This window comes from Rhinichthys klamathensis, unplaced genomic scaffold (assembly GCF_029890125.1).
Source record: "Rhinichthys klamathensis goyatoka isolate OS25496 unplaced genomic scaffold, OSU_Roscu_1.1 h1tg000040l_1, whole genome shotgun sequence".
Taxonomy (NCBI): domain Eukaryota; kingdom Metazoa; phylum Chordata; class Actinopteri; order Cypriniformes; family Leuciscidae; genus Rhinichthys; species Rhinichthys klamathensis.
Window position 1 is genome coordinate 5,594,917 of NW_026606587.1, and position 25,235 is coordinate 5,620,151.

A 25,235-nucleotide genomic window follows, 5' to 3' on the forward strand; every position below is an offset into this window, starting at 1 on the left:
ATTAACGTTCACATGAAATTAATTCATAATTAAAATTCATACTGAAGCTATTTATACGGTGAGGTAATTAAATCTAATTATATATATATATATATATATATATATATATATATATATATATATATATATATATATATATATATATATATATGACTAATGCAATGATCTCGAATAATCATAAGATATCTGACCTTTTGTACAGATTTTGTCATGATGACAGGCAGTACGAGTTGGGAAGGTCTCTAAGGTTGGTTAGTTTGACAATGTGTAGCCTACATTATTATTCCTGCCATCATTTATGAACGGACAAAAATATCTACAAATTATTATTATTTTTGTCTAGTCACTTAATTAAAGTCGTACGAACTGAAATATTTATTTGTACACAAAAAACTATTGGGAAAAGGTATTTGTCCTATTAAAATTGCAGGACTTTTATTTTGAATTAATCCTAAAGGAAATACGTAGCAAGGTCGTTGGTGAAAAAAACCCTGCTAGTATGACGTGCGACACTCACAGTTGGCCGACCGGTCACATAATGTAAGGAGCAATTACCAGACCTGTGATATCTAAGAGGATATTCTTCATTCACTTCTTCATTTAGTCTCAAGATTCACAACAGCTGGGACTGAGACATCAAGGCTCTTCATTTTAAAACTGATATTTCCTGTATAAAAAAACGGGCATTAGATAAGAGAGAAGAGTCTAGAAGAAGGGTCACTGTCCTCACCAAAGCGGACACCTGTCTGGATCTCTGAATCACTTTAAACGCGTTGACATGAGGAGTTTGCCTTATTTTTGCCGGGGGGAGGTTGTCCACGGATTCGGACGGGGAAGCAAAGACCTGGGCATCCCAACAGGTGAGAATAACACTTAAAGAAACATTTCATCCAAATAATACAACTTCGGACATAATTTCCTCACTCTTATATTGTTTCTCACCTGTCTGACTTTCTTCCGTGAGACATAGAAGTGAGTGTTACTTTTGTTGAATGGGAAAAGATGCAATAAAAGTGTACGGTAACTTAGTGACGTCAATGCCAAACATTCGGCTTAAAATGACAATACGAGTTAAATAATTTTTGGGTGAAAAAAATTCGTAAAGTAGCATTTTAAACTAGCATTATAATGTTATAATCATTTGATAATGTCTGCGCTTTATGAGTTAACTTACATTTGATATGTCACGCGGAATTAAACCGCTACAATTAACTTAGATATTCAGTTCAGTTGTAAAAATCGATGCCAATAAATACTTGTAATGAATGTAATCTTTCAGATAAAGTTCTGCCCAAATTCATCTATAACGTGAATCTGGAAAATGCTTGATTATGAGCCACCACATTGAACAGTCAATTGTTTTTGCATAATAGGCAACAGTCAGGTTCGGAAGTAAAAAAAAAACCATTCATTTTCTCAAAATGGACATTGATTTTTGTTAATTTATTTTTTATCATACCTTTTAAACCTTTACAGACTTCTACTGTGATCTCTGAGGTTAATCGATGTTATGTCGAAGCCATCAGTTTACATTATTTCAACCATTTTCTAAATTATCATTAACAGCGGGATTCCTGATGGAAAAACAACATTACCCATGATTCATCAAATTAAATTTCCCAATCAGAGACTTGTGGCTCAAATGACATAATCAAAACAGTCTCTGCCCTTAAACTACTTAAATACTTGTGTGTGTATATGCATATTTTGCATATATTTTGTAAACGCACATCCTAATAAAATGTTTTCTTTCCATTCCGATCTTAGCTAACTTCCCAGAGTCGGTTGTGGACAATCTCCCCGCTGACATCAGCACCGGCATCTACTACGGATGGGCTCGTGTGGATAACGGAGACATTCACAAGATGGTGATGAGCATCGGCTGGAACCCTTACTACAAAAACACAAAGAAGTCTATGGTATTTCCATATCAACCTTTCTAGAGGGTTGATATCTTTGCATTCATTAAATGTTAATAGTGACGTAAATAATTAGTACATTATACAAGAGTCCGATATCAAATATCATTTATTTCTCGCTCTGTGTGACAGGAAACGCATGTGATCCACACGTTTAAGGAAGATTTCTACGGTCAGATATTGAGTGTGGCAATGGTTGGCTACATTCGCCCTGAGAGAGGATTCACATCGCTTGGTAAGACATACTGAGCTGCTCTCTTGAAATCACTCCCACATCACATGATCTCTTTGACGCCACAACACCCTGTTCACCCACCCAAACAAACTTGTTCACACGGTTAAATGAACTCACTGCTGTGTCTTCCTCACAGATGAGTTGATAGCAGCGATTCATGGTGACATTGAAGAGGCGAAGACAAAGCTGGACCTGCCTGAGCACTTGAAACTGAAAGAGGATAACTTCTTCAAGACGTCAGTATCAACAACAGCCAATCAGATCTTGAACGGCCATCGACTGTAACACTCACTTTCATGATCACCTGTATTTAAAGCCTGTTTATTCCATATGCAATTTGTTATTTATGTAAAAAGATGTCTGTCCCCAAGTGATGCTTTGGTCAAATGTAGGCACTATATGTGTATGTATGTTCATATAGTTCATCAGCTTTGGTTTCTGTGTATATATAGATAAAAGAAGGATTTCAGTTACTAGAATGACTGAGGTATTATCAATGCAGTTCACAGGTTAAACGTCACAGAGCCCTTCCCAGAATTCCATGTTTACCACAGACCTCACGCAATGTGAGTCAGGGAGAGTCAAAATATAGTCCTCTTTAGTGTGATCATTTTGCCTCCACCTTCAGTTTAATTTCATTATTGTTTAAGAAAGACTCTTTACATCAATAAAATGCTTTAACAATAGTCAAAATCGGCGGTCCTCCTCTTTGAGGTGAAATTAATGTTTTTTATGGTTCTCAGAGAACCGTGAGTAGAGGTGGAAGTCCAAGGTTGAGATAAAGAGTTAAAGCCTAGGTTGTTGTACTTTGAGTGTACAGACAGAACAAACAGTGAATGAAGACACTATCTGGATGTGCATAAGTACTGAAATTATTCCAGTGGTCTTAAATATTGGTGTGTACAGAAATGCTGTACATATGTTTTGACTATGTATATATGCACTATAGTACTAAACCTTCACATAAAATAACGGCTGCCTTTTTTCTTTTCATTTGGTTGAACATTTAATGGAGTTTTACATTTGTAAAGACACTCAACAAACAGTAAGAGTCAAGTTAGATCATAAGGTTTATAGATGTCTTTTTGATTTACCCGTTTCTCCATGTTGTTTTCCTGTATAATGCATGCTTGAAATGTTGCAGCAATCCTCTGTAAAGGTGTGGTCACATTAGTAAAATTTCGTGGGCAAAAAAAGGTTAATTGTCAATGGTGTAGCAATGTATGAAGCACAGCTCTGAGCTCACACAACTTACAAACCAATCAGCTTTCTGTTGGTCAAAGCAAGGGAATCCACCTGACCGACTTGAACCCGTTGCGAAATCTGAGGAAATTTTCCGTCCTCGCGCGAAATTCAGATCACGTGGATTCCTATTAAAATGACTAGATTTCGCCTGTGAAAATTCGCTAAACAGTGGTATATGTGACCACATCTTAATATAGGCACGGAAAAGCGATACTTTATGTTAATGCTGTGATCTTCACAAATATTTTTAGACACTCATCTAGACAGGACCTTTATATGTTAAACTGCTGCTTCTTTAAATGTTCTGTACTGTGCATGTTTTTTTTTTGTGTGTGTGTGTGTTTTTTTGGTCAGGGCAGTGCCTTAGATATGTAACATACTATCATACAGTGCACAACCAAGCATTCCTTCAATGTTGACACCTACTTGTAAGCATTAAACAAAAATGCCTTATGTGGTGTTTTACTGCTGTCTGTAATTGTGAAAGCACATGTAACTCTTTCATGATGTCACATAAATAATAGAGATGGGAAATGTGAACCAGAAATGAATCATTTCTAGTTCTGTGGTAATAGTAACATCTATTCTTAAATGATCTTGTCAGCCTTCCTCATCTGGTTAGCTTTACTTTCACAAACAGAATCATGTGATTAGACTCAATTTAATTTCTGGTATCATTTCCCTTACTGTAGTTAAGTATTTGTTCAGCTTTTTATTCTCAAGGCTAAGTGAACTGGCTAATTTTATTTAGTTCATTGCACACAATGCCAATAATATCAGCTGACATTTCTGTAAGGGTTTCCCATGTAATCAAAAAGTGTAGCTGGATTTGATCTAATGGATTACTTGCTGGTTAATCCTTGGTCACATGTAGGCTACACTTGAGTTCAAAAGTACGATTTTTTTTTAAAAGAAAAAGTCTAATCCTATACTGAAGCCAACTTTTGAATGGTAATGTACACTCATTTCAAGGGTTTGAAAGGTTAGTTTATGGTTTACTGTGCTAAATTCATAAAATGAATGTGAAATATATAACAACTTTCTGGCTTGCAACTGGTCTGAAGATCAGTTCTACATATAACTGCACTGATATTATCAGCAATGTTAATTTAATCAAGTAATCAAACTTATCTGACATAAACCACAACAACGAGCCATATTGCCCAATTCACCATGTGTAGATAACCGGCTGAATAATCAGCTATTGTTTGAAAAGGACTGCCATCATTACACTATAAATCATTCACAGGTTTTAATTACAATCATAAAGCAACATGCATGACTTGAGCATATACTGATGACACCACCACAGGATATTTAATATAACTTATATTTGTATTTGCACCATCCAAGCGGCTTTCTTCCATAAGAGTAGATGGGGACCGGGGACTGTCAAGAGAAGAAAAAAAAGCCCCATAAAAGCATACAAACAGTAGTCCATATGATTCATGACATGTGCTCCATTTCAAGCCTTCAGAATTCATTTTTCACTGCATATTTCAAGGGGTCATGACATGAGAAATCAAATTTGCTTTGAGCTTTTGATGTAATCTTGGCCTTTTTTACTATAAAACATCCTGCAACTTTCATACCTCATTATAAACAAATCATTTATTTAATCAAGCTCCAAAAATGGCTTGTTTGGATATTGTGGGATTTGTGACGTCACACGGGCAAATACATTTGCATATGACTTCCTCCAGAGCAAGACATCATGGTACCATAGAACTAAATGGCTCACACTTGCCTAGACCAGATGTGAGTGTTGAGTCAAAAGCAAATTGAACCAATTATAAATCACTGACACTGTCTATACTGGATGAAAACAGTATTCAGATGCCCGTTCCCTTTGTGACATACTCCATGCGCTCGCGTCTGCCGACATGAAGACAAATGGACAAATAAATGGAAGAGTAAAGGAAAGTTTGCTTTGACGTGTCCTGTTTAAACCACTTCAGAAGGATAACAGCATCAGGAACAAGTGGATGGTTTATTTTTAATGGCATCATGGATCAAGTCTGAGGATTATGTTTGTTCGGAGAATTTGACTCCAGGTTGTTTTGTGAACGAGGCACAGTGTAATGGAGAGATACTGTATCAAACAAACTTTTGTTGGCAGATGAACCAATCAACTCTATTGGATCTGATGGAAGCTATATTGAAAATAGCATAATAATAATGCTTTGTCTCTAAATTACAGTTTTATATGGATAAAGTTTTCAAAACACTTACTCGCGTGCAATAGTGAGTGGGCATTGATACTGCAGTGACGTTAGCCGATCATACCAGTGGATGTTTACTGATATATATATATATATATATTTTATTCTTTGGTGCAAAAAAAAAAAAAACGTTATTAACATAAGTGAACAAAGTATTTAAAAAATCCATTAATCCAAGTCGAAATATACTGAAAATTCATGAAAGTCACCATTGAAAAAGACCAGATAACTCTGACCGAACGTTTTATTAACATCATTAGAAGAACATTTGTTCTGAACTTTGAGAGAACCTTGCCAAAGTTCTGAGAACGTTCCCTGTTAGCTAGGAAGAGCTTGTACAGTCTACCAAATTTCTTCTTTTGTGTTTCACAGAACAGAAGAAATGGTCACAAGTGTTTTTAGAACAACATCATGGTGAATAAATGATGACAAAATTGTGATATTTGGGTAAACAATTTCTTAAATGGTTGATTGATGAAATTTAGTGGGTTTCTGCATGTCAAAATATTAATAAATAAAGTATTGTTATGCACATTTCAAAGAAAGTAAGCACACTATTTATGTTTTATGTGATAATATACATCTCATCATCATATTCCAGCTCCACCTCCTCCTCCTCTTCCTCTTCCCCCTCCAACATGCTGTATTTAAACTTCCGATACACTATCCCGTCCCTCCCCATGTAAACAATATCCTCGTCCACCTCCTCTTCATCCTCCTGGCCTTCGTTTTTATCGCAGTACTCCGCCTTTATGCTGTCTTTGAGGGTTGCAGAGGTGAACGGGCCGTCTGAGATTTTGGCATAGCCATTTGATTTGACGATGGGCTTCATGGTGAACCTCGGCCGAAAATGCAGGAAGAGAAAAATGACAAGCCACAAGCTTACCAACACAAATATGAAAGTGAAAACAACAAGGCCAGGATGACCCAAAGTCTCTGGATCGTTGGTGAAAAGGTTGTAGTTCAGCGCGACAATGCATTCATCTGAGAAAAGAGAAAAGCTAAAGGTCACATTTAGGACTGCAGGAGTATTCAATGGTTCCTCGAATACAATGGCTTCACATTAAAAGCTCAAGGCGTTATTATGTGAATCTTACAGATTGATATTGATGGCATGCAGTGTTGGGTGTAATCCATTAATAAGTAACAAATTTCTGTAATTTTATTAGTTACTTCTGATTAAAATACTGTGTAGACAAACAATTCTTAATAAATCAATAGTGGATTTAACATCAAAATTGAATGTCTAATGTTAAAATGTATGTTTTTAATGTAGCCTTCTCCCTTTGAATACTTTATTCAGTTCAAGAATAATTTATGCAATTTTATATTATTCTTTATTTGAAAGAGTCAGTTTCATTTCTATCCTTGTATTGATCTGGTCGAGGTTGGTATGGGATTTAGAAAGTAATTAGTAATGCAATAATCTAATAACACTGTTAAAATAGTAATTATTAATTACTTTTTTAAAGTAACTTACCCAACACTGATGGTATGTTTTCATTACATTTCAATTTAAAAACCCTGCACTTACAATAGAAGTCTATTAAGTTGTGTCGGGGTTTATGAGCAGAAGTGTGAGTTTATATTTTTGTTGTCAGTTTCATCGGTTATTCAGTAAATATTAATATAAAATCATTATCTTAACTGTAAAGCAGTTTAAATATCAGTGTTCTTATTGTTAACTAAAACAATTAAAATATGAATTGAAATAAAATATAAAGTAGAATGTTGCCTTGTCAACTAAATGAAATAAGCTAAAGTTGAAGTGCTAAAACTGACAAAGATTCTAGCTAAATCGAAATATAAAAATAAACAAAAATAACATGTAATTCAGGATTAAATATGTTAAATATTTCAGTTTAGAAGTTAATAATATATATATATATATATATATATATATATTAAGTTAAATATGTCAGTAAAAACTAAATCACTATGAAGCATATAATCAATAATGAATTAATTTCGAGCTAGTACCATTCAGTTCATGGCACTGGCAGCATTCCGAGTGGATTCTTGAGGAATCCATGAATGTTTTCTCTCCACAGCAGGGAAGACACCTCCCATCCTCCGAGAGGCGCTGAAGAACAGGGCACCAGGTGCAGTTGTAGGGTCCCGGGCCTTTACATTCAGTGCAGGATGGGTCACATGTTCCACATGTGTTACTCTGTGCAAAACACAAAGAATGTTAGAAAGAAGATTGGTTTAGAATAAAGTATCTGGCCAAATCCATTAATAAGAAAGGGGTGTGTCCACACACTTAACTATTAACCATTTAGTGTACGTTTGAATGACTAAGAAGTGAATAAAAGATAAACAAACAAAGAGAAAATTACATTTCGAAAGGTGTTGGTGCCACATTGACTGTATACACACAGTCTAGTCCGATTAGTACATGACTGATTTGTTAAAAATGTATTTTAAAAACATTTACCACAGGAATGGGATAGTCTCCGGTTAGACATGTAGACGAGCAGATTCCTCCAAACATTTTATAACCGTCATAACATGATGTACAGGAGATCGCCCCAGAGCCTGCTGACACCACAGACTAGTTCAATCATGTTGCGGTATACAAATCATATCTTCACTCTCAATTTTTATATGCAATCTTTGAATGGCCTTTCTTGCGATCCCAACATTAAGAAAACAAGGATGAACTTTATATTTGAACAATGTTCCAGATCGCGTCAGTAAGGCATTGTTCGGTAGTTCGCTTCATTTTAATGCAGATTCGTTTATAAACAAGACACAGTTCGACGCAGGCTTTTCCAGAGAGACTGAAATAAAAGTTTGAGTGTGAGTAACAATGTTTTTACCATGTGTTATTATTGCTTTGTCTGTTACAGATCGTTTGATATGTACTCGCTTTATTGCAACTGATGAATGATGAAAATAAGAACAACACTGCGACAAACAATGGTACATGTGTCAGTAGAGGGTCGAGGTCATGTGATGAGTCTTACCCTTGCATGTTTTACAGGTGGAGTGGCATCTTTTGCACTCTCTGTCCATAGAGTGAAGGAAATATTTCGATGGGCAAGTATGCAGACACTGTCCGGACTTTCTCAACAAAAAGTATCCTTCTCTACAACTGAGACAGAAACCGCTGCTTCCTAGGCATTCCTCACATGTGTGGTCGCACGCTTGACATGCTCTGCCAGTGGCATTTACAAAGAAACTGCAGGGGAAATACATATATGGGTTATAGAATAATGTTTTTTTTTTTTTTTGGGAATTAATAAAAATCACAAAACGTTTAAATTTGTAGTTGCATCAAAAGCAAGTCGGTTAGCATCATTATTACACGGCATTTAAAAATAACTGATTCTGATCAATTGTGGCAAATGTTTCTATATAATGAATCCTAAACTATAGATTTCTCCTTTGCCTATATAGCTACTTTTGAAACCTTCATGTTTCATGTATCATTCTGCAGTTTCTCTCTTTTCCCATCAACGCACATTAGAATAGGATAATGTCACCATCTTGTAAATAAAAACGATTAGCTACTGATAACAGTACAAATATCATTGGAGGACAAAAATGAGACATATGACCCAGATTATACCAATTCAACCTGTTCAAGCAGCATCTATTAAAATCCTCCAGAAAGTGGAGTAGAAAACCTCTCTGGCAGTTTTGCTGTACAAAATGGATGCAGTATGTTGCCATTTAGAAAAATTGGACAAACTGAAATAGTAAAATATTTGTTTCAGTTAGAACAGGATTACATGCTCTGTTGAGCAGTGATAGTGACAACAGCACTGTTAATGTGAGTCTTATGACACATGGAAAACCCCTCAGAGGATCCACTGTGCCCATTTATGGCCTTTCAACAATCTACTCTCTATTATAAAGTTTAAGTAGTTGAAAATTGAACATGCTGCTGTCATTTATTCACCCCCTGTTGTTCCAAACCCACTTTCTTCATTTGGAAGACTTTAAAATATCTCATGATGGTGAGGAATAGAGGAATAGAGCTTTTCCAGAGTAGCGCCATGACAGGTGTGAAAGCGAGGCTGTCAGGGTCAGGGATAGACTTACGGTGTTTTCAATGGCATCCACTGTAAAACCTGTATAAAAGTCCTAATTTTTCGTTTTTTCTCTACTTTTTTGCAGTGTTTCGTCAGCAGAACAATCCAAAAACACACTAAATAGCAGTACAAGCCACTGAAGATATGTATGACTATCCCTCACAACCTCGCTTTCATTCCTTTTAAAAATTAAAGATGGAACTGCTGTGAATAAGGTCTATTGTGGGTGAAGTAACTGTTTATTTATGCTAATGCTATTGTCATTTTGTTATTTACATTTCAAATTTTGGGGGCCTGTAAAGGCTCGTACACACCGGGACGAATATCGGCGCGCGTTATTCGGCAGCGTTTTTCAACGCGTTTTTTGTGTTCACACCCATGCGATTTTGGCTGACGATGAGCCGAGTGAACATGCAAATTCATTCCCTGACATTAGATGGCGCCCATTTGCTCTGCAATACCACTCCATAACAGTTCTCTTTTATCAAGATTTTTGTAGTCGCTGTCGCGTTTGTCATATAGTTCTTTATGTTCCGACACCAACGAGACCAGCAACTCTACATTCATCTTGCCTTGCATCTTCCTCGTCTTATTTCTTCCCGGCACAGTAGACGCTACTTGGCGTTTATCTTCTTCGCCGTTACGTATGTGTGCTCGGCAAGACCGTTTTGTGTTTGAGCGCCCCCAAGTTGTGTTTTACTGTAATTTCAGAAGCTCCAGACACGTGAGCAAAAGCGCCAATCTCATTGGTCGGATAGTTTTTGACGCGGCGCGTCAAACTGAAAAAACGAACCTGAGGCGTTTAAAAAAAAATACGCTTTTACGCGTGCCGTTTATCACGTCGGTGTGCACACTCACATTGGCGCCCTTTGTTTAGTCACGAGGCGTTAAACGTCGGCGAATATCGCGCGCGAAATTCGTCCCGGTGTGAACAGGCCTTAAGCGTATAAATACACATATACACAGTTGTAATCTAAATTGTGCAACCTCTTTTAATGACCTCTGCAGTCTCAAAATGATTCAACCCCCTGAATAAAATCCTTTACAACAGCACAAATCTGCAAAACAGGTGTTGTCTCTAATCAAGGGCTTCATTAGTTGCACCAGGTGTGCTTGAGCCATAATACCTGAACTGGGTAGGTTTGTTGAGTGTCACGTTTGCCAGCATGTAAGAAATATGGCTCAAAATAATGGTCCAACAAGTTAAGAGAATATATTTTCGCCCTTCACAAACAAGGAACATGATACAAAAAGATAGTGAAGGCACTAAATGTTCATAGAGACACCGTTGGAAGCATAGTTCGCAAGTTCAAAGTTAAACGAACAGTGGTTACACTACCTGGACTGGGCAGAAAAAAGAAGCTATAAACGGCTGCAACCACATTTCTGAGAAGACAGGTTCAGAAAAACCCTTGAGTGACTGAAGACCTGCAGCAAGACTTGGTGGCAACAGGCACTGATGCTTCAGCTTGCACAGTAAGGTGCGTACTAAACGAATGCAGTTTCCATGCCAGAACTCCAAGACGTACACCACTACTGACCCAAAAGCACAAGAAAAGTCGGCTCTTGCTGAAAAGAACACTCGTCTGCAGTTAAGCATGGTGGTGGCGGCTCGTTGATGCTCTGCCGCTGCTTTGCATCCTCTGGAACTGGAAACCTATAGCGTGTGGAAGGCAAGATGGATTCATTTTGTATATCAGGAAATCCTAGGAGAAAACGTCATGCCGTCGATGAAGCTGAAGCTTGGGCGTCATTGGACCTTCCAAATAGACAATGATCCCAAGCAGACCTTAAATTCCGGCTTGGTTGCAGAAGAAGTCCTGGAAGATTCTACAGTGGCCATCAGTCACCTGACTCGAACCCCATAGAAAATCTCTGGTGGGATTTGATGGTGGTTGCAGCACGCAAACCCAAGAATATTACTGAACTGGAGGCCATTGCTCATGAGGAACGGGCTAAGATCTCTCAGAAACGCTGCCAGTAGCTGGTGTCTGGTTATACATCTCGGTTGAAGCAGGTCATGACAGCAAAAGGGTGTTCTAGTAAGTACTAAAGAACATTGCCATGAAGGAGTTGAATAATTTTGCGACTGCAGAAGTCATTAAAAGTTGCATTTTCAGTTGAATTTGGGGAAACCACTTGAAACATTTGTTGTGTTGAGCTGTTTAATTACTTTTGTATGATTTGTTCATTGCAAACAACTGAAAGTCTGTATATTTTGCCAAGAAACTAATTTGCAATAGGGGTTAAATAATTTCGAGAACAACTGTATGTATATCTATATATGTATATATGTATATATTTATATGTATATATGTGTATATGTGTATATGTATATATATATACACACACACACACACACACACACACACACACACAGATATTATTATCATTGTTACAAACAGTTGCTGCTTAACATCGTGGAAACTAATATATATTTTCATGATTATTTAATGAATAGAAAGCTCAAAATAACAGCATTTACTTGAAATAAAAATCTTTTGTAACATTATGAATGCCTAGTACTTCAACTCCTAATGGCTCATTTAGGAAGGAAGGAATTGGAAGGAATGTCAGTAGCTTGTCATTTAGCTGGAGCTTTTCATCCAAAGTGACATACAGCATACTAATTAGAGAGACAGTCCTCCCAAGACTGCTTTACTCAAGCGCACAATGACATGAGTGCAGGATTGTAATGACGGCAGATTCTGGAACACCCCAATTGTTGCTTTTGAATCCCCAATGTTCTAAACACAGAGGAAAGTATGTAATTTACGTGACCCGTTGTTGTGATCTAAACGTTTTAACTGACACATTTTAGTAGAAAAACAATATAGAACATAAAGATGCTATTAGCCGGTGTTTGGAGTATTTGGATGCTTAAATCACATTTAAAAATGTCTGAATTTCATTGCAATACAAATGCAAACAAATTGCATTAGTGCTTTTCTTCTGCTATATCATATATATAAATATATAAAAATGTTATTATTATTGTAATAACATATATATATATAAATGTTATTTAAGCTCAGTAAAAAAAGCAAGACATGATGCCCATATGTGCTTCCCCCTAGGAGCGAAGAGTTAAAGCACACAAATTGCACTGAATGTGATTTAATTTTAAAGTGCCCCTATTATGCTTTTTTGAATAATACCTTTCATGCGGTGTGTAATATAGCTGTCTGTCAATGTAAAAGGTCTGCAAAGTTTTAAAGTTCAAAGTACAAAACAAATAAAGTCAGTGTTTCCTAAAATAAAGAATCTATTCTGAACTGCTGAAATGAGTCATTAGCAATTGCAGTCTCACTCCCTTTTACATGCCTATATAACAATGTAACAAATTTGCATAATGCCAGCCCATGCTCTTCATTGGCTGCCCGTGAACAACGTCTACTTTGACCCGCCCTCAAACACAGTAGCTGTACCTTGAGGCCTGGAAGAGTTTGGTTCGTGTTGTTGAAATGTCTAGAAGAAGCTGTTTTCTGCGCTGGGAATCCACTTTGCATGCATTTCAAAACGATGAGGGCTCACGATGGAATTAATATGTAAAAACCAGCTACATAGTTACTGTTCTTATCACTGTGTATCAAGCGCTGTGGCAGCCTTCGGAGCTAAAATTCAGATATGGTAATAGGCTTTTAATTTCCGACACACGCTGTAAGCACACGCTGTAAGGGGTGGTGATGGTGCAGTGGATAAGACACATGCCTTTGGTGTGAGAGACCCGGGTTCGAATCCACTGTGAGACACCAATGTGTCCCTGAGCAAGACACTTAACCCCTAGTTGCTCCAGAGGCGTGCAACCTCTGACATATATAGCAATTGTAAGTCGCTTTGGATAAAAGCGTCAGCTAAATGAATAAATGTAAATGTAAATGTAAGCAGTAGACCAATCACAACACACTGGACCATCTGACCAATCAGAGCAGAGCAGTCTCACTGAAAGGAGTTTTCAGACTCTTTAAGAAATGAGGTGATGCACAATGTATATTATAAGAAAGTGTTTTTTGAACTTGGATGCATGTAAATCTATTTTAGGAGACCTTCAAATTTTTTTTTTTTTTTCTTAATAAAGAATTATTTATATCATACCTTGGAGGACAGGAGGTGAAGCAGCTGTGTCCGAGCAGAAGCAGGCCTGGTTTACAGGTTACACAGTCATTACTGTGATGTCCACGGCATGACGCACAGTTCACGTGGCACTGAACGCACTCTTGCTTGTCCTCATCTGCATAGTATCCACCGGGACACGAGGACACACACGTTTGATCTGACAAATGACCAAAATAATGTGTACAACATATTACATTGAGCATGTATAATGGTAAACTTTGCATTTTTATAATTATTACTCAGTGCAGCTCTTCAGACATCTTGTATTTTGTAAGTGACAGCATTTGTAAAGCTTATTTATCTTAAGATTTTTATTAAAACTCATTTCAGATTTCAGTTTAGTTTTTGTTACTTAGATTTTAACATTAATAGTGTGATAATTATTTTAGAGAAGTAAGTATGTTTCCACACTGGAAAATGAAATCTGGTGTTTAAGTGAGTTCTTACTGAGCAGGAAGGTATTGGGGTTGCAGCTGAGGCACTGCTCTTTGCTTGCGCCCGAACAGCGGAGACAGCTCTTGTGGCACGACTGGCACTGCCCGTCCTCACCCATGAATGTGCTCAGAGAGCAGTCGCTGAAGAACTCACAGTGCCCGTTAACATCTATCCTCATGTTCGCTCTGCAGGTGAGGCACGAGGACGGGTGAGGACCTGAGCACGTCAGGCAGAACTTGTCACATTCTAAAAAACAGACATGTTTGATGTCAGCAAACAGACATGGTATGACTATCATGATAGCATGAGCTGTTCACCTCACTCAACTCACTCAACTCACTCAACTCACTCAACTCACTCAACTCACTCAACTCACTCAACTCACCTCACTCAACTCACCTCACTCAACTCACCTCACTCAACTCACCTCACCTCACTCAACTCACCTCACTCAACTCACCTCACTCAACTCACCTCACTCAACTCACCTCACTCAACTCACCTCACTCAACTCACCTCACTCACCTCACCTCACTCAACTCACCTCACTCAACTCACCTCACTCAACTCACTCAACTCACTCAACTCACCTCACTCAACTCACCTCACTCAACTCACCTCACTCAACTCACCTCACTCACCTCACTCAACTCACCTCACTCAACTCACCTCACTCAACTCACCTCACTCAACTCACCTCACTCAACTCACCTCACTCAACTCACCTCACTCAACTCACCTCACTCACCTCACCTCACCTCACTCAACTCACCTCACTCAACTCACCTCACTCAACTCACCTCACTCAACTCACCTCACTCAACTCACCTCACTCAACTCACCTCACTCAACTCACCTCACTCAACTCACCTCACTCAACTCACTCAACTCACCTCACCTCACTCAACTCACCTCACTCAACTCACCTCACTCAACTCACCTCACTCAACTCACCTCACTCACCTCACCTCACTCAACTCACCTCACTCAACTCACCTCACTCAACTCACCTCACTCAACTCACTCAACTCACTCAACTCACCTCACTCAACTCACCTCACTCAACTCACCTCACTCAACTCACCTCACTCACCTCACTCAACTCACCTCACTCAACTCACCTCACTCAACTCACCTCACTCAACTCACCTCACTCAACTCACCTCACTCAACTCACCTCACTCAACTCACCTCACTCACCTCACCTCACCTTACTCAACTCACCTCACTCAACTCACCTCACTCAACTCACCTCACTCAACTCACCTCACTCAACTCACCTCACTCAACTCACCTCACTCAACTCACCTCACTCAACTCACCTCACTCAACTCACTCAACTCACCTCACTCAACTCACCTCACTCAACTCACCTCACTCACCTCACTCAACTCACCTCACTCAACTCACCTCACTCAACTCACCTCACTCAACTCACCTCACTCAACTCACTCAACTCACCTCACTCAACTCACCTCACTCAACTCACCTCACTCAACTCACTCAACTCACTCAACTCACTCAACTCACTCAACTCACTCAACTCACCTCACTCACTCAACTCACTCAACTCACCTCACTCAACTCACTCAACTCACTCAACTCACTCAACTCACTCAACTCACTCAACTCACTCAACTCACTCAACTCACTCAACTCACTCAACTCACTCAACTCACTCAACTCACTCAACTCACTCAACTCACTCAACTCACTCAACTCACTCAACTCACTCAACTCACTCAACATTAAATTGCATATATTATTGCATCACATAATTTCATACACTCACAATATTTCTCAATGTTCCCTTCTTACACACACACACACACACACACACACACACAAGATCAACTGATCACAAGTTGATAAAGAAAGAGTCAAAATATAACAATTTCTTTTAGACCTTATACCTTATAAAACCATTTCAAAACTGGTTTCGCAGCATGGCACATGCATCGCCTTCCTGTCCAACACGATCTTGTCAATTTGAGGCAATAAACCCATAAATAAAGGAGAATAAGTATTATACCTCGACACTCTGCTCCTTCCAGGTATGTTCCTGATGGGCAGCGGAACAGGCACTTTCCGTTGTAACGTACATAAGTCGTCACAAACCCGGCCTTGCAGGATGTGCAGTCATCTTCATCAGGTCCGTCACATGTTGAACAATCACTGTGACAAGACATACACTGCTTCCGCTCTACATCTGTAAAGTACCCCTTAGGACAGTCAACAATACACTGATCCTCATGTAGGAAGTAGTACTGTACACACTCTGAAAAGCAGGAGAAAGATAAAGAAGTTTGAGAGAGGTAGTGGCAAACTTCATTGCTCGACAACTAAAAAGAGAAGAAAAACAAACGTCTAGAATATATAGTCTCTTATGCTCAACACGGCTGCATTTATTTAGTCAATAATACAGTAAAACAGTAACATTATGAAATATCATTACAATTTAAAATTGAAAGAAAAGAAAATCTTAATTATTCCAAACTGTTGACCAGTAGTGTAGCTGTGTAGGAAATTACTCACCTTGGGCAACAGTACACGCTACAGTTTAGAGGTTATTATTATAAAATAAAAAAATATCAATCTGTGGTGAATAATGTTGAGAACCTCACCAGTGCATTTGCCCGTTTGGTCACACTCGGCACAACTGTTCAGACAGAGCTCACATACTCCATCCTTTACGAAGTGCCTGGAGGGGCAGTGACGCACACAGGTGTGTTTGAGACGCAGGTGGTCTTCCTCACAGCTCAGACAATAACTGGCTTCCCCGTGACATGAAGCACATCCCGCAGCACAGCTGTGACAAACTTCTGCCTCTGGGTAACCTCTGTGAGGAAGCCACAGATATTATATGACCAGTGATTGAAAAAGTATGTTAATGTGTGGCTGTGTTCCAGTTCACATATTTCCCAGGTAATGGGAACGTATGGTAATGTACATACCTTTGAATATGAAGTAAGAAACTGCACAGGTATTATAGTACTAGACAATAAAATTGAGTCTTGATTCGCAAAACCATTTGTCTGTACTATTAGCTAAATACACTACTTTCAGGGCCCTATCATAAACCAGGTGCAATGCAGTGCCTGACGCGACGTAAGTGTTTTTTGCTTGTTTCAGCCTGACAAGTTATCATTTTCATGTGCTGCGCCACGTTGTTTAAATAGCAAGTGCATTTGCGCCAATTTGTGCGCCCATGTGCGTGCTGGTCTGAAAACGAGGTGTGTTTAGGCACATTGTTGGCGCATTGCTATTTTGAGGAAACTTAAATAGACTGCGCCATTGACCAACACAAACCTGGTCTAAAGTAAATGATGCAGTATTTATTTATTTTTGTTATTAAAAGGGCACATTAGTAAAAGGCTATGCGCCTATAGGCGGGTGCACACTCTGCTTATCAAGATTGTACTTAAGTGTACTTCATGTGCATAAGTACAATCTTGATACACTTTATTTTACGTAGGTTATCCCTGTGTAATATTATGTAATTGCAATGCAATTAGGAAGCTACCGCATGTATTTAAGCTGTGAACTAGTGAGTTATTTCAAACTAAAGTACATATGGATAAGGTTTGTAGATACACATGAAGTACACTTTAAGTACAATCTTGATACACTTTATTTTACGTAGCTTGTACCTGTGTAATATTCTGTAAATTTAATGTAATTAAGAAGCTACTGCATGTATTTAAGCTGTGAACTAGTGGGTTAATTCAGATGGATATGGTATGTAGATACACATGAAGTGGACTAAAGTACAACCTTGATACACTTTATTTTAATTTACATACGTGTAACAGCCCACAGAAGGTACAAAATGACCACTTGTAACTGCAGGCTTTTTTCACACCTTAGTAACATATTTAAGTACTTGTTACATTGAGTAGTACAAAGAGCTTTCTTATATAATTACATTGTACCAAGTTGATAACACGTATGTAACCGACTCGGCCTGTTACATATGTGTAACAGTAGCTGCCTATTACATGTGAATCTGTAAGTACAGGCTGTTCCATAACTTAGTTACATGTTAATTACATTTTGTTACATGTTATTACAACGTCTACTACTAAGTAATTAATTAAGTAATTACTCTGTATCACGGACACCGTAAAATAAAGTGTTACCAACGTTAGTTTCTTTACAATTAACAAGGTTAAAAAAAAATAAAAATAAAAAATAAAAAAAAAATTCTCTCAACAACTGAATAAAATAAAACTGTTTTCTCTACAACTAAAGAGGTTGAAAGAACTAAAAAAAAAAAAAAAAAAAAAAATACTACTTTAGGATTACTATGATTTGCAATGTACTTGCATACTAGTCACAACAGAAAAGTGTAAACTGTTTGTGCATGAGACCATGTGTGTGAATATGTAGCATTTTATGAGTTTTGAAAGAACGTTTTTTACCTTTTACATTCAGGGACACATTTTCCGTCCTGCAGATAGAGTGGACCATCTTTGCATTTCAAACACTTATGGGCGTCCTGACACGTCAAACAGCCTGCTGAACAATCTTCACAGCGCCCACTCGTCTGGTTCCCATGAGTCTCAAGTGGACAAACGGACACGCACATCTGGCTGTTGGTAAGAAACATGCCTGTAGAGACAGACAAACGCCCATGTAGATGACTTATAGATTACTAGTATATCCATAATGTTTTTCTGATAAATACTGATAAATATGTACACTGGAGGAGCTATTGAAGTTTAAAGGGTTAGTTCACCCCCCCCCCCCAAAAAAAAAATTGTCATAATTGATTCACCCTCATGTCGTTCCAAACCCGTAACACTAATTAATCTTCAGCTACACAATTTGTCGCTTCATAAAGTCTATAAAGAGATCGTAAAACTTATCCATATGAATTGAGCGGTTTAGTCGAAATTTTCTGAAGAGACTTGATCGCTTTATTTGATGAACAGATTTAATTTAGGGACTGTTCGTTATTTATTTAAGGGGCCACCGGAGGAGTTTTGAGATCTGTAGTCAAAAAAGACTTGACCCTCCCTTCACCAGCAACATTTTTTTCTATGACCCTCCAAAATCCTTGTGAAAAAAGGCATGACCCTCCCCGATAATTTATTAATTAGCCTACTTGTGTACTGGTTTTGGCAAAGATGTTCAGATAGCCATTCCACGATAAACGACTAAACTCCTGCTTTCTCATCTTGCGGCTGTAACGATAGACCAAACCTACAATTCGGTTCGTATCACGATTTTTGATTTGAAAAAAATAAAAATAATTTTTAAAAAATCATGTTTTCGGTGCTGATGCCATGGTGATGCGTTCATGTAAAATGTAAGGGTGGCGCTGCCAATACAGTATCTTAAAGCTGCCACAAAGAACCGGCAAAAGTAATGATTATGAATAATTTCAAGGGGACATTTTAATTGTTTATTAATAAACAAGTCTTTGTCAGTGTGGCTGCAAATATAAAGGTGATTATGCTGACTCGCGATCTTCGCAGTAGTGAACGCGCCAGAGAGAAATGCACATTTACGGATTACAGAAGCAGAGTCTGTCTGTTTTCTTTCGTTTTAAATTATTCTGTTAAAAAGTAGACATGTCAAGCTTTCTATATATTTAGGCCTATCTGTAAAAGTTTTAAAGTCACTTTCAGAGCGGTCATGTCCGTAACGGAGAACTGTCACGTCAGTAAAAAAAAAAATCCCTCATAAATGCGAACACGAAAAAAATAAAAATAATATTTTGTGTTATTAACAGTCTCAAACCAGGACAATTCGATGTTTGTTGTGGTTATGTCTTATTTCGACATAATGTGTGCTGCATGCAACAATCAAGATGTGCATTTGTAAATCCAGCTATATTTGCTTTTTATTAATTAAATCCAGGTTTGGTTGATGAAAAATTGATTAAAATTAAGATACAATTTATACAAAACGAAATTCACTTTAAAGAAAGGCTTTCTACAAAACAACACTTAATGAAGTGGTCAAAATCATGTCTGGCCATGTCTCCCGATATATTGGGTAGGCTATAGGCTATACTTTTCATAATAAACATAGATGAAAAAAAACATAATAAATATGAAACTAAATGCGCTTATTACGTCTTTCTTTTGTGGATTTCTTCAGCTCCTGATTGGTCAAATTCAGATAGATCGACAAATCGGGTCATTCAACTGCACAGCGCACACACCTCACGAATTCAAGCCTACAGCTCCCGAAATTTTTAGACATGTTTAAAAATTATCGTGAGGTCGAGAGGTTCGGCTCGGCTCGTATCTTCCTAGCACACACGAGCCGCAACATGCGAGCACAACCGATTTCCACGCGATTTCTCCCGAGTGAAAAAAATCATCTGCGAGCTTGTAAAACAGCAAAAAATCGCACCATGTAAGCCCGCCTTAAGGGAGTATGAATATATAAACAGACGTTTCAGTATTAAATGCATTTTCTGAGAATTTATATTTCAAGTTTTGACTGCAAATGTCACGTCCACAACGCTGGAATTGCCCAATTTTAAAGAATTTATCCTCAACAAGTTTTTTTGGTGTATGTCTACGTATTATTATGTTAACTTCAAATAATACGAATAGTAATTTAAAAATGTGGTAGCCCTATGTCCAACACATCACACTCCACTGTTTTTGTGGCAATTTCAGTAGATTTGCTCACTAACATTGTTGTGGAAACACAATAAGAATGGAAACTAAAATAGTATCGTGCTACAGCGCACATTAGCTGCAGTTCTGGCGCCTCAGTCCCATTACTGTAAAACTCGACGTACATTCACATCACATGTTAATGCAGCGGTAGACTAGCACTCACAGGACACTGCACTTATTCGCAATCCCAAAAGTTCATTATTTGCTCGTGCTTTAAAGCTTTGCCGGGTAAACATTTCATTGGCGTTCTGTTCTAATGCACTTTTTTCTGAGCGCGTAGCCTACTGAAGCGCGCGCGCACTGTCAGACAGCGCCAAACTGGATTTTTGTTGGGTCAGACCAATCTGATAGCGATGGGGGGCCGAGAGCGAGAGAGCTGTAGCTACATGGAAAGAAATATGCACCAAACAAGGCACTTTGAAATTTAGCTGTTTTGATAAATACAAACGTTAGGTGACCCTCCCCTATAGACTAAAAAAAGTTGGATGACCCTCCCCTCAACAATGAATAAAAAGACATGACCCTCCCCTATTTTCCTCCGGTGGCCCTTTCCATAAATTCCGAATGGTCCCTTAGGCTTTTATTCACATTTAAACATTGATCAGCGAACATAAACAGAAGCTCAACCGAACCTACTTGACACGTGAGAATGAACCTCATTGGTTCTTGCGGAAGCTCAAACGTGCTGCGTAACACGAGAATGAACCTCATTGGTTCTTGACATTTTAATTTTGGGGTGAAATATCACTTTAAATGGAGAATTAGATTTTTTTTTCTAATTGACTTGATTGTTTCTTGAATGTATTGTCTATTTTGGCCAAACTCTATTATGTTCTATTTAAATATATTGTGACATTTAGAAATCAGGTGATCATGTCACATAACACAAATTTATCATATTATAAATGAACTCTCAGTGGATTCTTAAACCTGAATGCCTTGGCTTTAAATGTTTTTTTTTTTTTATATGGAATAAATTCTCTCTTATCCAAAGAGCACCAGGAGAAGAAGATTTTATTGCACAATCTTGTTTCGCTCACCTTTCTCACAGGAATCACATTGCTCTTTGTCGTGCCCTGAACACGTCCTACAGGAGGAATCACATTGCTCACAGTCACCCTGACCTGCACACACACACACACACACACACACAAAATAAATTAAAACACATAATAAAGACTCATGCTTATTTTAAAAGATTTATAATTCAATTAAAATTACTATAATATAATATATGTTTACTTTTATTTAAATAATGAATACTTTAAATAATTTTTTTGAATATACTGTTTTCATACTGTTTGGGAAGGTTCTGTCAGAACACTTGATCTGGCTCTTGTTGATGCATTGACCCTTCTCCAGAAACATGTCATCTTCACAGGAATCACAGTCGTCATATTCCGGACCACCACACGTCCGACACATGTGGTGACACGGCTCGCACTCCTGTTTCTTGTCACCATAGAAACCCTCCTTACATCTTTCTACGCACGTGCCATCTGCAGGTAGACAGAATTTCAGTAAACACAAAAGTATTTGGGCAGATGAAGGCTTAACCCTCTAGTGCTGTTTGAACATTTTTGACAATTGTTTTTACATTTTGTCCTTTTAGAATTTTTTACTTCATCAGAATGGTACGAAACTTGCTATGTGAACACACACACACTCACAAAAAACAACAACATGGATATGATTCGAAAAGGTTAAATTGTCCTGAAAAAAGCAGTCACACTTGTACTTTTCAAAGTCAAAATTCACCACATTGGAAACAAATGGGAAGCGTGAGAAGTTTTCACGTTTCAAATGGGAAGGCCTCCGAGTGAGTTCATGTAACAGCGCAGCGCTACGTCAGAACGTAGGCTCACTATTGGCCAGAATCACAATCATGACCAGCGTCGGCCAATAGTGAGCCTACGTTCTGACATAGCGCTTGCGCTGTTACACTACATGAACTCACTCTGAGGCCCATATAGAAGAAAACGAATAGTTGAATAAAGTCGTTATTTTGGGGTTTTTTTGCACACAAAAAGTATTCTCGTCGCTTGATAAACTAATGGTTGAGCCACTGTAGTCACTCGGACTATTTTAACAATGTTTTTATTTACTTTCTGGGCCGGCAAGTTTCAATTACAATAGAAGCCTATGGAGGAGTGAGACAGCTCTCGGATTTATTCAAAAATATCTTAATTTGTGTTCCGAAGATGAACGAAAGTCTTGCGGGGTTGGAACAACATGAGGGTGAGTAATTACTGACAGAATTTTCATTTTTGGGTGCACTAACCCTTTAATGCAGTTAAACATTTTTAAACGATACCTGCTTGCTGATTAACTTTGGCAGCCAAAAACAAACAAACTGAAAGTTGAAAAAATATATATATATAAAAAAACTAACAGAAAGGATACACAACAAAACAAAATAACAAAAAGTGAGAAAGGAAAAGAAAACAAGAAGAAAACAAAAACAAAGTAACTGAAAAAAATGAAACTTGTTTTTAATTTGATGGAACCTTTGAAAACTCTAAATACCAAAAAAAAAAAAAAATGGGGGGGGGAAAAAACCCCTAAATTAAATAAATTCGAAAACTGGAGGTTTGGGGGGGCTAGACTAAAACTAACAATAACAGAGTGAAAACTAACCTAAATTAAATTGAAAATAAAAATATATTTTCATTTCTGGGTGAACTATCACTTAAAGGACAGCAGAGAAAATGCCATGACTGGTAAGTTCTCTTTCAAACGCATGTCGCTCACATACAGTACAGACATGAAACCTGAACACCAATACAGATTGGCATGTAAAAAAATAAAAATAAATGTTAGGCCTCATCTAACCTGACAGGAAGAAGCCTTCCTCACACAGGAAACATTCAGAGGCATCACAGGTCAGACAGTGATCATCACATCGAGCGCACTTCCTCGACTCCCCTTCCTTGTTCTCAAACGTCCTCTCGGGGCAGGTTTTGTGACAGCTCGATCTCAACCTGCAGAAATACACAATCTCTGACCCTCTAAAATATTAGCACACCAATTAAACACTCAAGAAGTCAAAAAGTAAGAGGCGAACTTACTGGTAATAGTCCGGTAAACAAGACATGCAATGCTCTGGATCCACTGAGGGAAAAGTCATACTGTTAATGCACTCTTCACGGAAACGGGAATATATCTCAAAGACAGCGATTACTGAAATGACAAGGTGATTTAGGAGCTTTGAATGGAAATGCAATTTGAACACAATTCAATTCACGATGCAAGAACGTGATACTGTGACATGTTCATTGTCTTAATCATTTATACAGAACAACTACTTTCCTTGGTTTGACTTTTTATCAAAGTGTGGGTAAAGGTGGGTAAGATGAGCAATAAAACTGTTTAGGAGGTGCGCCAAAACATAGTTTATCTAACTGAGCTGCTGCAGAAAAAATAAATTAAAGAGGTCATATAATGGTACATGCACTTTTACAAGTTGATTGTACTGAAATGTGTGTTGGCAGTGCCTCTACACAACCATCATAAAATGATAAAAATCCATCCAGTGTTTTTGTTTTAAACTCCTTATATGTTTTCCCCTGCCTCAAATTGAGCCGTTCGATTTTGTGACGTCACACGCTCGGAAGCCCCTCCCACGATTGTTGATTGACAGCATCGTTTCAACACAGACCCGCCCTCGCTCGTGAGCGAGCTGTCAATCATAGTCTGCGCGGACCGGCGCGGTCATTGTTGATATGCTGGAGCACTGTCTATGAGCAGAATGGCGTCTAAGCGATTGTGGTGTTCTGTTCTTGGGTGCAATAACGAACACAGCAGTCATTTTAATGTTCCTAAATCCGAACCGCTGAAGACGCAGTGGCTGAGTTTGTTTTCGAAGGGAATATTTCCCACGAGCAACGTCAATGCGTTCATGTTTGCGCGAATCATTTCTCACCAGACTGCTTTATAAAGGAGGATCAGTATAAAGCTGGTTTTGCTAAGAAGCTGCTCATGAAAAAAGGATCGGTACCAGCTATTCGTGTTCCTGCTGAACCTTCAGAAGAACTGAAGTGAGTGTAACGTTTTATTAAACTTTATATTAATATTTATATTAATCTTTGCAAATCGCTAGCTGCACGCTTCACAATGAATGCGTCTAAGGTTTACACTTAGGGTACATTACGGCATGTTTTCTATGTATGATGTTCTCAATATAATTCATAATCTCACGTTTATACTGAACAACGCGTTATGGTTATTGTGTTATTGTGTTACAAACTGTGTACACACAGAACAGAGAGGCGGGGTGAGCAAAGCTCATTATCATTTAAAGTCATATGCACTGAAACAGCGTGCTGAAAACAGAGCTGTTTTTGACCAAGTAAAATAAGTGTTTTCTTACAATACTAATGAGA

At 38.1% G+C, this 25,235-nt stretch overlaps 2 protein-coding genes across 2 annotated transcripts in view; one reads left to right on the forward strand and one right to left on the reverse strand.

The window, feature by feature from the left end:
• Positions 1 to 496: 496 nt before the first annotated feature.
• On the forward strand, positions 497 to 3,147 carry rfk (riboflavin kinase). Its single transcript, XM_056246690.1, has 4 exons — positions 497 to 860; positions 1,768 to 1,919; positions 2,052 to 2,154; positions 2,291 to 3,147. The coding sequence occupies exons 1-4, from the start codon at positions 779 to 781 to the stop codon at positions 2,437 to 2,439; spliced, it is 486 nt and encodes a 161-aa protein (XP_056102665.1). The 5' UTR covers positions 497 to 778; the 3' UTR covers positions 2,440 to 3,147.
• Positions 3,148 to 5,785: 2,638 nt separating this feature from the next.
• pcsk5b (proprotein convertase subtilisin/kexin type 5b) overlaps positions 5,786 to 25,235 on the reverse strand; it is a 77,318-nt gene continuing 57,868 nt past the window's right edge. The window contains exons 25-37 of the mRNA XM_056246691.1: positions 23,922 to 23,964; positions 23,686 to 23,834; positions 22,152 to 22,352; positions 21,894 to 21,977; positions 18,634 to 18,823; positions 16,837 to 17,051; positions 16,245 to 16,490; positions 14,225 to 14,458; positions 13,757 to 13,934; positions 8,591 to 8,805; positions 8,059 to 8,159; positions 7,602 to 7,791; positions 5,786 to 6,605 (exon numbers count right to left, since the gene is read on the reverse strand). Coding sequence (XP_056102666.1) covers positions 6,187 to 6,605; positions 7,602 to 7,791; positions 8,059 to 8,159; positions 8,591 to 8,805; positions 13,757 to 13,934; positions 14,225 to 14,458; positions 16,245 to 16,490; positions 16,837 to 17,051; positions 18,634 to 18,823; positions 21,894 to 21,977; positions 22,152 to 22,352; positions 23,686 to 23,834; positions 23,922 to 23,964 — 2,465 coding nt within the window. The 3' untranslated portion in view covers positions 5,786 to 6,186. The remainder of the gene's footprint in view (positions 6,606 to 7,601; positions 7,792 to 8,058; positions 8,160 to 8,590; positions 8,806 to 13,756; positions 13,935 to 14,224; positions 14,459 to 16,244; positions 16,491 to 16,836; positions 17,052 to 18,633; positions 18,824 to 21,893; positions 21,978 to 22,151; positions 22,353 to 23,685; positions 23,835 to 23,921; positions 23,965 to 25,235) is intronic.